General features: G+C 36.9%; 1 protein-coding gene across 1 annotated transcript in view; it reads right to left on the reverse strand.

The window, feature by feature from the left end:
• The window catches only part of LOC150086819 (testis-expressed protein 264 homolog), a 47,838-nt gene that overhangs the window by 22,412 nt on the left and 10,333 nt on the right, over positions 1-15,093 (reverse strand). The window contains exon 2 of the mRNA XM_090372282.1: positions 3,981-4,202. Within this exon, the coding sequence (XP_090228408.1) occupies positions 3,981-4,202 (222 nt within the window). The remainder of the gene's footprint in view (positions 1-3,980; positions 4,203-15,093) is intronic.

A 15,093-nucleotide genomic window follows, 5' to 3' on the forward strand; every position in this document is an offset into this window, starting at 1 on the left:
CCATGAACCAAAAAATTTAACACTTTTTTTTTTTTTTTTTTTTGCACTGCACTTGAAAGGTGCAGCACAGACAAGTTAAAGGAGTCAGAACAATATCCTCGGAAACTGTAATAATGAAATTCTCCAAACTTATTAATTATAAATCCATAAGCAATCACAGAAACAGCAACTGAAAAAAAAGAATGTCAAGAAATAAATAGGTGGCAATGAACAAGAATTCTTTGCTGAACCACAGTAATGCTGTTGTTATTTGGTTTTTAGGAGCATTAGCAACTAAGGCCACATTGCTCTGGGGATATGTGGTGGTTATTTCCTGACCTTTCCGCATCCTCCGTATTTGGTGGTCACGGGCTCGAACCCCGGTCTAATCAAGAAGCGTGTGCTATGCACTGCTGCTCCTGCCCACCTGGCTATGGAGGCACAGCCCCCACCACAGTAATGCAGCAACCACATATGGCCACCTCTCTCCTTCAAGCCCAGCCCTCAATGTTCAAATTTCTTTTAAGAAAAAGTAAAGACATTAAGACAGCTTGTATAATAAAGAAAGTATTTTCCTTATTACAGTATGGTAAAAAAATTTAATACAATACAAACAAAATTTTATAGACTACATATTCAGAAATATGGTATAACATACCCTACTTTTGTGTATCAATGTCAATTATGATAAATATTCTTGTTGAGACAGTTGCAGGTTTAGTGTTTCCCCAGATGAAAAACTAAGAATGAGTGGAATGAAATTCTTCAGAAGTGAAAACTCGAGAATGCCAGCGAGACAATACTCCATCTTTTTAAGGAGTTTTAAATATCAATTTAATAACTTCTCAACCGAAAAGAGTGAGCTGAGCAGCTATGGCCTTAAAAGAAAAAGTTAATGTATGCAATGCATTACATTTAGCAAAAATAGTAATAATTCATGATTTATAAAATCAAAATAAGTCAACCCATCAACATGAAAATTCATTACAAAGATTCCTAAACTATTCTAATAAGTAGTGAAATGGATCAGAGCACCTGTTCCAAATTTATAGTAATATTTTTGTAATATGAAACTGGGAAGGCAATGCCATGAAATTAGAATTTAACTTAGAATCATCCCAGGGGTACACAGAATATATGCCAAAAATTTGTTAGCAATCTGCATTTTTTTTGTTGATTAATGTGAAAATATACTTTCATTTATGCTATTTTTTTTGGGGCGAGGGCCATGAAATTGTAACTAGACCTGAAATTTTCCCAAAGACTAACAAAAGAACATAGGCATAAAAGTTAGCCTCAATCTAGAATAATACATGAAATATACTTTCATTTATGTGAATAGATTTCTGTGGTGGGAAGGCTCTAATTCAGTGGTTTTCAACCAGGGTGCCCGGCACTGTAAGGTGCTGCAACAACATTCCAGGGGTGCCATGTAATTTGGGTTTAAGTTACTTAAACTTATTATTTTTTAATTTATGTTTATTTCATTATAAAAAGATGTACAGTAGCTTTTTAATTTTGTGGTCATCTGTAATTGATGTTTACTTAGTACCTCTATATAAAGAATAAAATTATATACTGTATATATATATATAATTTGTATTATGAAATGTAATTTTTATAATTATATTATTGTAATAAATATCATATAACATATTTTTTAATATTATATATATACGGATATACAGAGAGAGAGAGAGAATCGGATCTAACAGGCAGAAAATTGAGCAGGGGTGCGCGAAATAAAATAAATTACTTAGGGGGTGCCGTTATTAAAAAAAGTTGAAAACCACTGCTCTAATTGGTGTTGAAAACTTTCCAGGGACCAACAAAATATACGCTAAACATGATTCCATTACAAGTTAGGTAATGTACAGTGTGTTATATTTCAAGTGCATTCTATTCTTTTTTTTTAAATTAATTTGTTCCCCTTCCTATTTCTGTGATTAACTGAAGTCAAAAACTTATTAATTATTAAGATAATAACTTTATAGAAACCTTAATAAAACTGTAGTTTTACATCCTTAAAACATAGCTGTTCGATTTAATTATAACTATAATATTCGTTGCTCTTTCCCATATACCTTTCAGTGTCTTTTTCTCTCTCACTACACAACATCCATGAGTCATATATATATATTTAAAATAAATAAATGCACAAGGCATAATACTTTAAGAGTTTGGTATCTATATATGATATCGGTGTTTACATACACCATAGATAACTCTTAAGAAACTACAAAGTAGTTGTTGGCGGCATCATTTACTCTTTCTCATATTGTGCTCTGCCTTCACGACGAGTTGCCATGATATTGCACTACCTCGAATAAGTAACGCTTCACTGATAGAGAAGACTATTGTTACTTATTCTCAGTTGAGTACCACCACCCAGACAGCACTGTTTCATGGCTATTGGCCAATCATCAGTGGGTGGGCAGGTACCCTTAAAGTATTATGCCTTGTGCATTTATTTATTTTAAATATTGACATCTACACCTATTGGCATCTCTCATATTGTGTGATTAACTTCACAACTGGGTAATCATGTCTGCAATACCAGGGTACCTGCCCACCCACTGATGATTGGCCAATAGCCATGAAACAGTGCTGTCTGGGTAAAATCTAATAATTTAGATTTTACCCAGTAAAGGGTAAAATCTAATAATTTTACCAAATATATTTATATTTTGATACACTGACAAAATTTTCTGTTTTTTAGTTATGACATTTCAATACATACTATAATATATGTTGCTAAAAAAATTGAGGCAATCAATAAAATATTAAAGTTAACAATTCTAATCCAAAACAGCAAAAATTTTTCACTCTGCTAGTATGTTTTTAAATACCCATTCTGTGCAAGAAAAATTGACGATTAGTGCTGAAAAACAGGACTGAAATACATGCTAAAGATTGTAATCACAATAAATCAAATTTCTGAATACTATTCTTGTATTACAGAATCTATGTCAAAGATTCATTCATTCAGTCACAAAAACTAAACTGTCATTAAAATCTTTTCAACAAAAACCTTTAAATTATCAAGGCAGCAAGTACAACTGAACTTCGTAAATCTCTTTATTATAAAGATTGTTTGTTTGTTTGTTTGTTATTTTGGATTTTAGGAGCATTAGCAACTAAGGCCATATTGCTCCGGGGATATGCGGTGGTCATACCCTGACCTTTCCGCATCCTCCGTATTTGGTGGTCACAGGCTCGAACCCCGGTCTAATCAAGAAGCGTGTGCTACGCACTGCTGCTCCTGCCCACCTGGCTACGGAGGCGCCTCTTTATTATAAAGAGAATGATACCAACTCAACTTACACGTTCATATGAGTTATTCTTTTCAAAGTAGTCACCAATAAGATTATATTTATTCCAATCATGCTGAAAACATTTTTTGAATGTCCCTTTGATACTGAATTCAAAGCTTGCAATCATATTCTTTTGAACATTAATAGTTACAAATCTTCTTCCTTTGAGGGTGGATTATTTGAATTTTGAAAACAGCCAAGTCTATTCAAATGTCTCAAGTTGGTAATGCTATTTTCAATCAAAGGCTTTCACAGAAAGTGAACTGTAGGTTGGGATACTGCCATGGTGAAAAATTCAGTCATTATGCCACAGTTTACCCCTTTACATATAAAGAATTTTTCAAATGCCTCAATTTCTAAGCAGCTATATTTTATTTCATCTTTACCATTTTCATAAGAAGTATTTAATAATCATTAATGACCAAAAGCTATACCAATTATACAAAATTTGTTTTGGAACACTGTAAATTCTGATCATTTCAGTTATGAGGTTTGGCCATAATTCATAGATTAAAATAATTAAATTTTATCAAATATTAGTGTATTACAACTAAAAATAAAATTCTGCTTAAAGAGATATTCTTGAAATTCTTATATTCAAAGGATCGGGGACCTCATCTTTTTAATAAATCACTATAAATGTTACAAAACAAAATCGCTAAGTTAATATATAATGACAATACTCACACTTATATATCTTTTAAGTTTTGGATAAACTCTGGCCACAGCTATCATAGTAGAGAAAGGATTCATATATGGGAAGGAGGTGACAACAGCATTATCCACAGGAGGAAACATATACATGTGATAACCATGACAGAGTAATCTTTGCTTAATTTCCAAGTCTCCTATCAAGTCGCTGCCATCAATAATTGCTCCTACAAGATATCCTAAATTTCCAGGACCTGCCTTGGAAGAAGTAATGTGAAACAGTTAGATAATCAAGTATTTTTAAAACTTGTACTAATTAAGATATGAACTGCCATTTTTGACTAACCATCCATAACTCATATGGCATTGAATAGCTGCAATTTTTCTTTTTTCTAAATCTCAGAGTAGGATTTTATTCTCTCATATATTTTTCCCCTACTAATTTTCTCTAAATGGTGACAATATTTTCTGCTTTCATTTACTATGGACTACGAGGTCTCTAGATGATACCTAATAGATACAACATGAGTGACAGCAAAAGTATGCAAACATCCATTCATCTAGTGAAGTATGCAAACATCCACTCATCCAGCAACCACAATACATCTCCATGTACAGGAGTAAATTATAACTGGCTATACAATGTAAGGAAACCAAGCTTTTTTTTTTTTGCTAGACCACACACACACACACACACACACACACACACACACACACACACACACACAGGGTTGTCCCCTGGTTCTAATGTCATTTAATATCTTGAAAATATTTTACTATTCCATCTCAGATCCTCAAACTTCAATCAGATCCCCTCTAAAGCACTTAATTATCAAATTGTAGTAGCCCAAAATCTTTAAGAAATTGGAGCAGCGTGGAATTAGGAGCAAGTTACTGCTATGGATAAAGGGGATGATTGAGTGGAAGAAGCAGGGTAGTTATCAATGGGCACTACTCTTTTTAGTGAAGTCCCCCAGAGTTCAGTGCCGGGTTCACTGTTATTTTCAATATTCATTAATAATACCGATGAAGGAATGTTAGGCTTAATGTTTAAGTTTGGCAATTGAATAAAGTGAAGTGGCAACTGAACCATAACATTTACAAATGGAAAGTACTGCATACGAGTAGCAGTAATGCCAGAATATATAATAAAAAAAAAAAAAAAAAACACTATGTGGCACCACACTCAAAATAGTGGAAAATGTCAAATGAAAATTATGCACACAGACATGTTTGGAGTTTAATAGCAGTTGAGGCTATAATGTGCCAGCAGTCAGTCAGACATGAAGTTTTCTGAACAGGGCAGACTAGCTAGCCACTAAAACAGCTCATGGGATTTTGTCAATGATATACAGGAATTTTGCCAGCAGAGATAAGGTGATTATCCCATTGTATAAAGTGACGGTTAGGTCCCACCTTGAGCACTGCACACAGGTCTGAAAGCCTTGTTTTAGGAAGAATGTGGATCTGCTAGAATGGGTGCAGAGAGGAGCAATGAGATTAGTGAAGGATACAAAAGAGTACTCTTACCAAGAAAGACTTTAGTTCTGCAAACTAGGCATCTGTGAGGAGATCTGTTAAAGGCTTTGAATGAACTGAGTAAGCTAAATAATGATGATGACATCCTTCCTCTTGCTCAGACAACACGAGAGGAGCATACCTTTAAATTGAAGAAGGATGGTTGCAGGACAAGCTTAGAAATTTGCTTTCAGCCAGCAGGTAGTTAATTGTTGAAAGGAACTTCCTACTTTTGGTTTTTTGGAGAAAGAATTAGAAAAGTATTAGAGACAATGTGGAAAATGTTTCTTTTTTCTTTTTCCTCTGATAATGTATAAGTTTGCTTCCCTGTACCATCTGCAACTACTGATACTTAATACTAAATACAATACCTTCCTCGAGTAGAGTGAGTTCTCATTTAATTAACCATAACACTAAAGGTGCAACCCCCCCCCCCCTTTAGGCCCCATCTTGAGCACTGCACACAGGTCTGAAGGACTTGTTTGAGGAAGGTTGTGGATCTGCTGGAATGGGTGTAGAGAGGAGCAATGAAATTAGTGAAGGATACAAAAGGGTACTCTTACCAAGAAAGACCTCACCACTTCTCTACCTGCCTCAGGAGCTTTATTTCTCTTCAGTCTCAAGTTATTCTGTTATGCAATCCTCTGCAATTTCCATTTTGCTGAATTCAGTGATTAGGTTCACTAGCATAGCTTCTTGCTACAGAAGGGCTTTCATCTGTAAACATCAGCTGGATTATCAATGACATTGAAATCCTGCATTCAATATATAAGGATTTGATCTTATTTTGTCTTTTTTCCTTTGAATATGTATAAAACTCCTTGTCCCCTTTCTTTTTTGCTCTTTCTTGGCCAGTGATTTCACAAATTGTGCCTTAGCCAGCCTAACTATTTCTGTGATATGATTACAGATAAACTTATAAATATTATATGCATCAGATTTTCATTTCTTTATAACTGTTCTAGGTTATCTTGTTTTTGTTGTATTTAACTAGCTAGATCCATATTCAACTATATTTTTTCTTAATGGTAGATATGCATTTCTAGCTTCTGTTATCACAGCTTTAAAGTTATTCCCTTAAAAGTATCATCTTGAAATGTGACCGTTTCCTGAAATTGAAACTCCCCAACCAGTAGCATAGCTACCCTTTTTCGGGCCTGGAGGCAAAGAACATGTTCATTCGGGCCCCCTACTTAATTAAAAATTGCAAAAACAGGAGACAGCCAAAGATGCCGGGCCCCTAAAGGGCCCGGGGAACAATTGCCTTGCCTGCCTACATGGTAGCTATGCCACTGCCCTCAACCTTACCTTTAACAGCTTTACTGCTCATCATCATCCACTTAGCATTCCATTATTCCTCCCAGCTCAGCTACTGTATTGTCAATACTATACAGATTGTGGGTGATAATCAGGCCCAAAATATTATTGCACCTAATACGTTCTTCTAGCATACTAATATCGATAACAATCATATAGCAAATATAAAAATTGTTCTGACTAATGAATCCCTCTATTCCCAAGTGCTTAAAAATGAGAAAAACAGAGATAGAACAGGACTGAATCTCTAACTCAATATGAAATATAAATAGATTCTGTTAAATACATAATAATCTCAGACACTAACAGAATAGAAGTTTGAAATAAAGCATATAATACTATGCTAAGACCTGAGGTCAGTCTAGTAGATAAATCAAGCTATTCTTTTCTTTGCACCCAATCTAAGGAGTGTATTGATCTCAAATTAAAACCTACTGCATTACTAGAAGAATTTGAGTCACTGAAAAAATGGGCACTTGCCCTAGAAACAAATGTAACCGGGGGCTTGTTGGGTAATCAAATATCTTGTAACCTGCCAAGTGATGCATCCCCAATTTGGGTCCCAGAAGAGAACAGCCAAGCACATACTGTTCTGGTTGAAGGTGATCTAGTTTCATTATGGGACTATTGTTGTTTTGGCAATAAGTGTGTGTGTGTGTGTGTGTGTGTCTGTGTGTTTATTGGCGCATTAGCTGCTATGGCTATAGTGCGCCTATTCGTAGGAATAAAAAATAATCCAGTTTAAATTAGTTTCAGTTCTGAAGCCTATTTATAAAAGATGATACACTCCAATTTGTTTTAAAAAGCAGGAAAGCTCGTTAACATTTGCGTCCTCCCCAATGATATGATGTAATATCAATGGTTCTCGACGATTAGCCAGATTTTGAAGTATTGCAGCTCGATGTTGTTGATACTGTGGACAGTCAATCAGAATGTGTTTGACTGTTAGATATTCTAAGCAGTGTGGAACTGAGGAGGATCATCGCCCATTAGTAGATAGAGGTGAGTCAGATGGGTGTGTCCTATTCTCATTCGTGCGAGTACCACTTCTTCCCACCGCACTGTCTGATTGCTGGAGTGCCAGAACTTTGGGTATTGTTTCAGCTGGAAAAGTTTGTTATTCGTTTGGTTATGCCATAATTCTGTCCACTGTGCATGGCATGCTGCTTGAATTAAGATATTATAATCGGACACTGGAATAGGGACTAGGTCTGAACTTGGACTTTTGGCAGATATATCAGCCACTTCATTTCCTTTTATGCCTGAATGTGCTGGAATCCAGCAAAACTTCACTAGTTGTTGACGATGATAAATCTGCAATAACAAACTCCTGATTTTCATTACAATATAGTGATTGTTTTGAGTTGTATTCTGCATTGCTTTAATTGAGCTGAGAGAGTCAGTATAAACTATATATTTTGCAGATGGATGTAGAGTCAAATTTTCTAGAGCTAACTGTATTGCATACAGTTCTGCTGAAAAGTTACTATACTCAGGTGGAAGAGAAGCTGATATGATAGCAGAGGGAAACACTGCTGCTGCTCCAACAGTTGACAGAGATTTGGAACCATCCGTATATATCGGCAAGAAGTCAGCAAAGGTTTGAATATGGTTATCATGGAGTTGTTGCACAGTCACTGCTGGTAGGCAATTCTTTCCCCATTGAAGAAAATAGGTATCAGAGGTCAGTTGAGGAAAGGTGGTCCATGGTGGATGAGAGTAGTTCTTTATCTGTTGCCTATTGTGGAGAGGAACATTCCAGTTCTGTGATATTGATGATGTCACCAACAGACTGTCAGATTTTAAAGGGGGTAAAGAAAATATTATTATTCATGTGGGGACAAACGATATTAAACGTACACGATCTGACGATTTGTTGGAAAAATACAGAACCATGCTGAGGAAATGTCGCGAGCTAGGCCATAATGTCTATGTGTCTGCAATTCTGCCCAGACACGATGGGAGGGATTATATGTTAAGAGCCTTGTGGATTAACTCAAGACTTGAAGGAATCTGCAAGGCTTTAGGGGGTAAATTTCTATCAGCATGGCCCACACTTGTAGGTAGAAGGAATTTGTTTTGTAGAGACGGGATACACTTAAACAAAGGTGGTGCAAAAGTTTTTGCCAGTATTATTGAGGATACCTTAAAGGTTCAGGGAAACTGCTAGTTAGGGGGGATGTGGGTAATACTAACACGCGTTTATCTGATAATATTGGTCAAAGTAACTCTTGCACATACCTCAAGAGTTCTTATCTGTTACCCCAACTGGACGTATTATCTAGATGTTCTGGGGGCACAAACGTTTCACGTGGGCGGGTAGCTAATGCCAGGGAAGAGAGCCTAAAAAACTTCAAGGGTTGTGTTAGGGTTGTTAAATATACAAGAACAGTAAATCTTAATTGTTTATACAGTAACGTTAGAAGTGTCGTCAATAAAATGAGCGAATTCGAACTGCTGGTTAAAACAAGTAACGCGGATATAATAGGGCTTACAGAGACGTGGTGCCACCCGGAAATTGGGGATGATGAGTTTCAGTACGGCTTGTATAATGTATTTAGGAAGGATAGGTTAGATAGAAGGGGTGGTGGGGTAATGCTTCTTATCAGAAGCAGCCTGAGTGCGACGATAGCTTTCCCAGATTCAGACGTTTCACATGCTAGTATAGAGTCTGTATGGTGTGAGATAGTTGGAAACAAAGGTATAATGCGAGTAGGAGTAATCTACAGACCAGGTGATTGTGAAGATTATGACAAAAGCCTCTACATGCAAATGGAATGGGCAAGTAAGCGTCAATGCCTTATTATGGGTGATTTCAATCTGCCTCTAATCGATTGGAGTAAATGGGAAGGAAACTCGACATGGGGAACAAAATTTTTAAATCAACTAGATGACTGTTATTTGTATCAACATGTCAGGGAAAATACTAGAGAAAAGAATATCCTAGACCTCATCATCACACATGAATCAGATGACATAACAGGGCTGACAGTAGAGGAACCAGTAGCAGGAAGTGATCACGGAGTTCTACGGTGGATGATGACGAGAGAGGTAGCAGAAGTAAAAGGCAAAGGAATGGGTTTTAATTTCAGAAAAGGAAATTACGATGCCTTAAGGTACTACATGGCCTCTATTAACTGGGTAGATATAGCGCAGAGAATGAATACGATTGAACTGTGGTACGCTTTTAAAACATTAATCACAGATGCCTTGAATGCGTATATACCATTAAAAAAATACTCCACGAGGAGGGTTCCAAGTTGGATGACTAGTGAAGTTGCCGCATTACTTGAGCAGAAAAAGGTGGCATGGAAAGGTTACAGAACAATAAAAAGTACTGAAGCCTATAACAGCTACAAGGTGATGTGTAATAGAGCCACAGAAAAGGTTCGACAGGCAAAGGCAGTTTATGAGAAATCACTAGCAAACAGAGCAAAGAGGGGGGATAAAGAATTCTTCACATATATAAATGCCAAGAAGAGCAGGACAAACCAGATCGGACCTTTATGTAAGGGAAAGGGGATAGTAATAAATACACCAGCTGCCGTTGCAGATGAACTCAACAGTTATTTTGCATCGATATTTACAAATGAAAAGCCTTTTGTGGCAAAGGGAAATTGTGGGAGCGAAGTTAAAAAATATGTAATTAATGATATTGAAATTTCGCAAGATTATTTAATGAAAAAACTTTCGAGCCTACAGACCAGTAAGGCTCCTGGAGTTGATGGAATATACCCTATAATCTTAAGAGAGGCGGCAAGCGAGTGCATTGAACCATTGAGGCTAATTATGCGAGCATCATTAGACTCTGGGGAGATTCCCTTGGATTGGAAAAGTGCAAATGTATCTCCCATACATAAGGGTGGCTCTAAAAGTGAAGTTGGAAATTATCGACCTGTCAGTCTGACTTCAGTAGTAGGGAAAATCATGGAGGCAATGATCAAGGGTGGAATTCAGGATCATTTGGATCGAATTGAAATTCTCAAGGATACTCAGCATGGTTTCGTAAAGGGAAAATCATGTTTAACAAATCTGGTTCGCTATTTCGAAAGGGTCACTCACGAGCTGGATTTAGGGAATAATTTCGACATTGTTTATTTAGATTTCAGCAAAGCTTTTGACTCAGTCCCACATGAGCGGTTGCTTTATAAGCTGGAACAGGTTGGAATCACTGGGAAAATCCTTAGATGGATAGAAGGATGGCTTCGGGGCAGGAGGCAGAGGGTTGTGATAAATGGCTATTCCTCAGATTGGGTTGATGTAAGAAGTGGGGTTCCCCAAGGATCAGTATTAGGACCACTGTTGTTTTTAATTTTCATAAACGACATTGATGAAGGGATAGAGGGCGTGATGTCTAAATTTGCAGATGATGTTAAAATTGGGAGAGTAGTTAATGATCACTGTCAAGCTGAGCTTCTTCAGAGAGACCTAGATAGACTTCAGGAATGGTCAGAAAAATGGCAGCTGTGCTTTAATCCAACAAAGTGTAAGGTATTACACCTGGGAAACAGTAATCCCAAAAAAACTTATTCACTTGGTGGAGTTCAACTAAAGCCAGTACTGGAGGAAAGGGACTTGGGTGTTACGATACGGTCAGACATGAAATTCTCTGAGCATTGTAAACAGGTTGCAAGGAAGGCCCATGGTGTCCTATCAATGATCTATCGAACTTTTGCAAGTAGAGATAGGGACGTGATAATCCCATTATATAAGGCTTATGTTAGACCACACTTGGAATACTGTGTTCAAGTATGGAGACCGCACCTGAAGAAAGACATCGAGCTTCTTGAAAGGGTGCAAAGAAGGGTAACTCGCCTGGTGAGATCAGCAAAAGGGCGTCCTTATGAAGAAAGACTTCGAATATGTGGGTTGCAGAGTTTGGAAACTAGACACCTTAGAGGAGATTTGATTGAGGTGTTTAAGGCTCTGAGAGGCATCAGTAAAATGAATGAGGACAAAATTTTCAAGATTATAAATGATGCTAGAACTAGGGGACATAAATTCAAGTTACGGGGGGAAATGTTTAGATTGGATTGCAGGAAGTTCTATTTTAGCCAGCGAGTTATAAATTACTGGAATAAGTTGCCTTCATGGGTGGTAGAGGCCGAGAGTTTGGGGAAATTCAAAGGTCATCTGGATAGTACTTTCGGGTAAGGGAAGCACATAGTTTGATAGGTTTAATTTCCTTTTTATTTATTTTTTATTTTATTAATTATTATTATTTAGTTATTTATTTTTATTTTTTTATCATTGTTTTGTTCGGATTTATTTTTTTTATTTATTTTTTATTTTTTTTTTTTTGGCTGGTGCAGCATAAGCCATAGGCTTTCTTGCACCATGCGGCCGTTACTAATACTAATACTAATATTTCAAGGAGCCGTAGGCCAGCTGGTTGGATTTTACTTTATTTCTACAGAGATTAACTAATGGTTGATTAAAAGGGTATGGCTGAATAGGATGCGAAAGGCAAGTCTGTATTTTGGCTGCATATTTAAGTAGTAACATTTTTCTACGAAGACGCAAAGGGGACTCATTAGCTTCAATGTATAGACTCTGAGTTGGAGATGTCCTGTATGCACCAATTGCAATCGGTAGTGCATTATGTTGAATAGGATCCAGCCAGCGTAGCACACTCCTTCGGGCAGAATCATAAACTAGAGCACCATAATCTAAACGGGATCTAATCAGTGCTCTATATAAGAGCAGCAAAGTTGTACGATCTGCTCCCCAAGAGAGGGCAGATAAAGCTCTTAGCATGTTGATCTTTTTAAGACAGGCAGTACGTATTAATTTAACATGCTCAAAGAAGTTGAGCTTACTGTCCAGGATTAGTCCCAAGAATTTCATATTGCTGGCAATCGGAATGGTGGAATTTGAAGTTCAGGATCTGCATGCAATTTGCGTTGTTGACAGCAAAAATGGATCGCAACTGTTTTCTGTTGGGAAAGACGATATCCATTGAGCTCAGCCCATTTTTGAACTTTATTGAGGGACATCTGCAATTGCCTTTCGATAGATCTCATGTTCTGAAAATGGCAAGAAATAGTGAGATCGTCAGCATAAAGGTAAGCCTCTACAGTATTTGGGAGTACTTTTGTAATGGAATCAATTTTAAGGGCAAACAAGGTTGCACTCAAAACTGATCCTTGCGGTACTCCTTCCTGCGAGAATGTAGCAGGAAAGGGAATTTTGATATCTCACCTGGAAAGATCGGCTCTTGAGGAAGTTCCTAATAAATATGGGTAGGTTGCCTCGTAGACCAAGATTATATAGGTCACTGAGAATGCCATACCACCAGGTAGTATCAAATGCCTTCTCTATATCAATGGAGACCATGACAAGGTGTTCGTTTTTCACAAAGGCATTGCGAATTTCAGATTCTGCCTTGATCATCAGATCTAGGGATGACCTGTTTTTGCAAAAGCCATGTTGACAATTACTCAGTAGATGTTGAGTTTCAATGATCCAAGTGAGTCGACTATGGATCATTTTTTCAAGAATTTTACCAAGGCAACTTGACAGAGATATTGGTCTGTAACTATTAGAACTGGAGGGATCTTTTCCAGGTTTCAAAAACGCCAAAACTGTAGCATGGTGCCAAGAGGTTGGATAAATATTTTCCAGGAAGATCCGGTTAAAAAAGATTAGAAGCAGTTGTAAGTTTTTCTCATCGAGATGCTGCAGCATGACATAATATATGCCATCTGGCCCAGAGGCACTATTTCGTGTTGTTCTGATGGCCTGTAAAAGTTCACAATATTGCAGAGGCTGATTATATGTGACAGTGAGGTTCAAAAGTTGATAGGTCTCTGTTCAGTGGCGGTCTTAATTTTCTGGAATTTTGGAGTGTAGTTTGATGCAGCCGATATTTGAGCAAAGGTTTTGTCCAAAGCATTGGCTATATCTAGAGGAGCAGAGAGTTCTTGCCCACTGCAGGAGAGAATTGGGGAAGGAACAGCTGGAAACTTCCCAGAAAGCTGCCTAATTTTTTTCCATATTTGTCTGGAGTCAGTGTTCCTATTGATAGTTGATTTTCAATAAATATAGGTGGACCAGAACGAGAGTGTGTTTGCCAGGAGTGACAATTGATGTTACCAACAGATTGTCAGAATTTTAAAGGGATAAAGACAGCATTTTTATTCATGTGGGGCCTAGCAGATATTAAATGAATGCAACTTGATGATTTGGTGGACAAATATTTATCCAACAAATCATCAGGTAAAATTTTTTTTTCTTTATCAGCATAGTCCACACTTGCAGGGAAAAAGCACCTATTTCGTAGAGGATGGTATTCGTTTGAACAAAGGTAGTGCAAGAGTTTTTTTTCCAGTATCACTGAGGATACCTTAAGGGACACTGCTAGTGGGGGGGGGGGTAGAGAGAGAAGGGTAATATAGACATTTATTTGATGATATGGGTCAAAATAATGCTTGCACACATTTCAAGAATTCTTGTTTGTTACTACAACTGCTAATGTTTGCAAGGAGTTCAGAGGGTGGCAATGTTTCAAAAGATAGTAAAATAAAGCCAGGGAAACAAGCATAAATAACTTCAAGGGGGGGGGGTTAAAAGTGGTAAACAACATTAGGATACTTAGCCTTAACTGTGTCAAGATTTAATGACTGGAGTGTTGCCAATAAAGTGGATGAATTCAACCTCCTGGTTAGGACAACTAACACTGACATAACAGGGCTAACATAAATATGATATCATCCAGCAATTGGACACGAGTTTAACAATGGTGTGTAATGTATTTAGGAAAAAAGGGGTAGATAAAAAGGGTGGTGTGAAACTATCATTGAAAAATTGAATTTATGCTGTTCTGCAGTTTCTTTAATTTTCTTGAAGATTGGGTTGTATGTGGATACTGCTCATATACTAGCAAATGATTCAGCTAAGGCATTTGCTATTTCCCTCATAGAGGACAACTCCTTCCCTCCCCAGTTTAGTATTGAAGCTGGAGATTGCACATATTTGCAGCACCATAGCTTTGGTCTTTTGCACCCAGGGCAGATCCTTCTGGTGTCATCTCCTAAATAATGTTATCAACTTGAAAAAAAAAAAAGTCTTAAAACTTAATTGATTTTAAGAAATCACAGAAAACTAAGAACACGTTGCAAGGAACATTAAAAATTCAGTGAATAAAGTATAGTGTATTCACAGAGTATTTAACATAACAAAAAGAGAAAGATAAAATGTGAAAATCAATAACAGAAAAGATATAGTTTCCATTTTTGGGTCTTCGTTTTGGCAAATTTATCAATAGCCTCATCAAAATTAATCTTACTAGCATATTCATTTTCAATAGATAATA

This window comes from Mastigoproctus giganteus, chromosome 4, assembly GCF_048544385.1.
Source record: "Mastigoproctus giganteus isolate SK-2022 chromosome 4, ASM4854438v1, whole genome shotgun sequence".
In the NCBI taxonomy this organism is placed as follows: Eukaryota; Metazoa; Arthropoda; class Arachnida; order Uropygi; family Thelyphonidae; genus Mastigoproctus; species Mastigoproctus giganteus.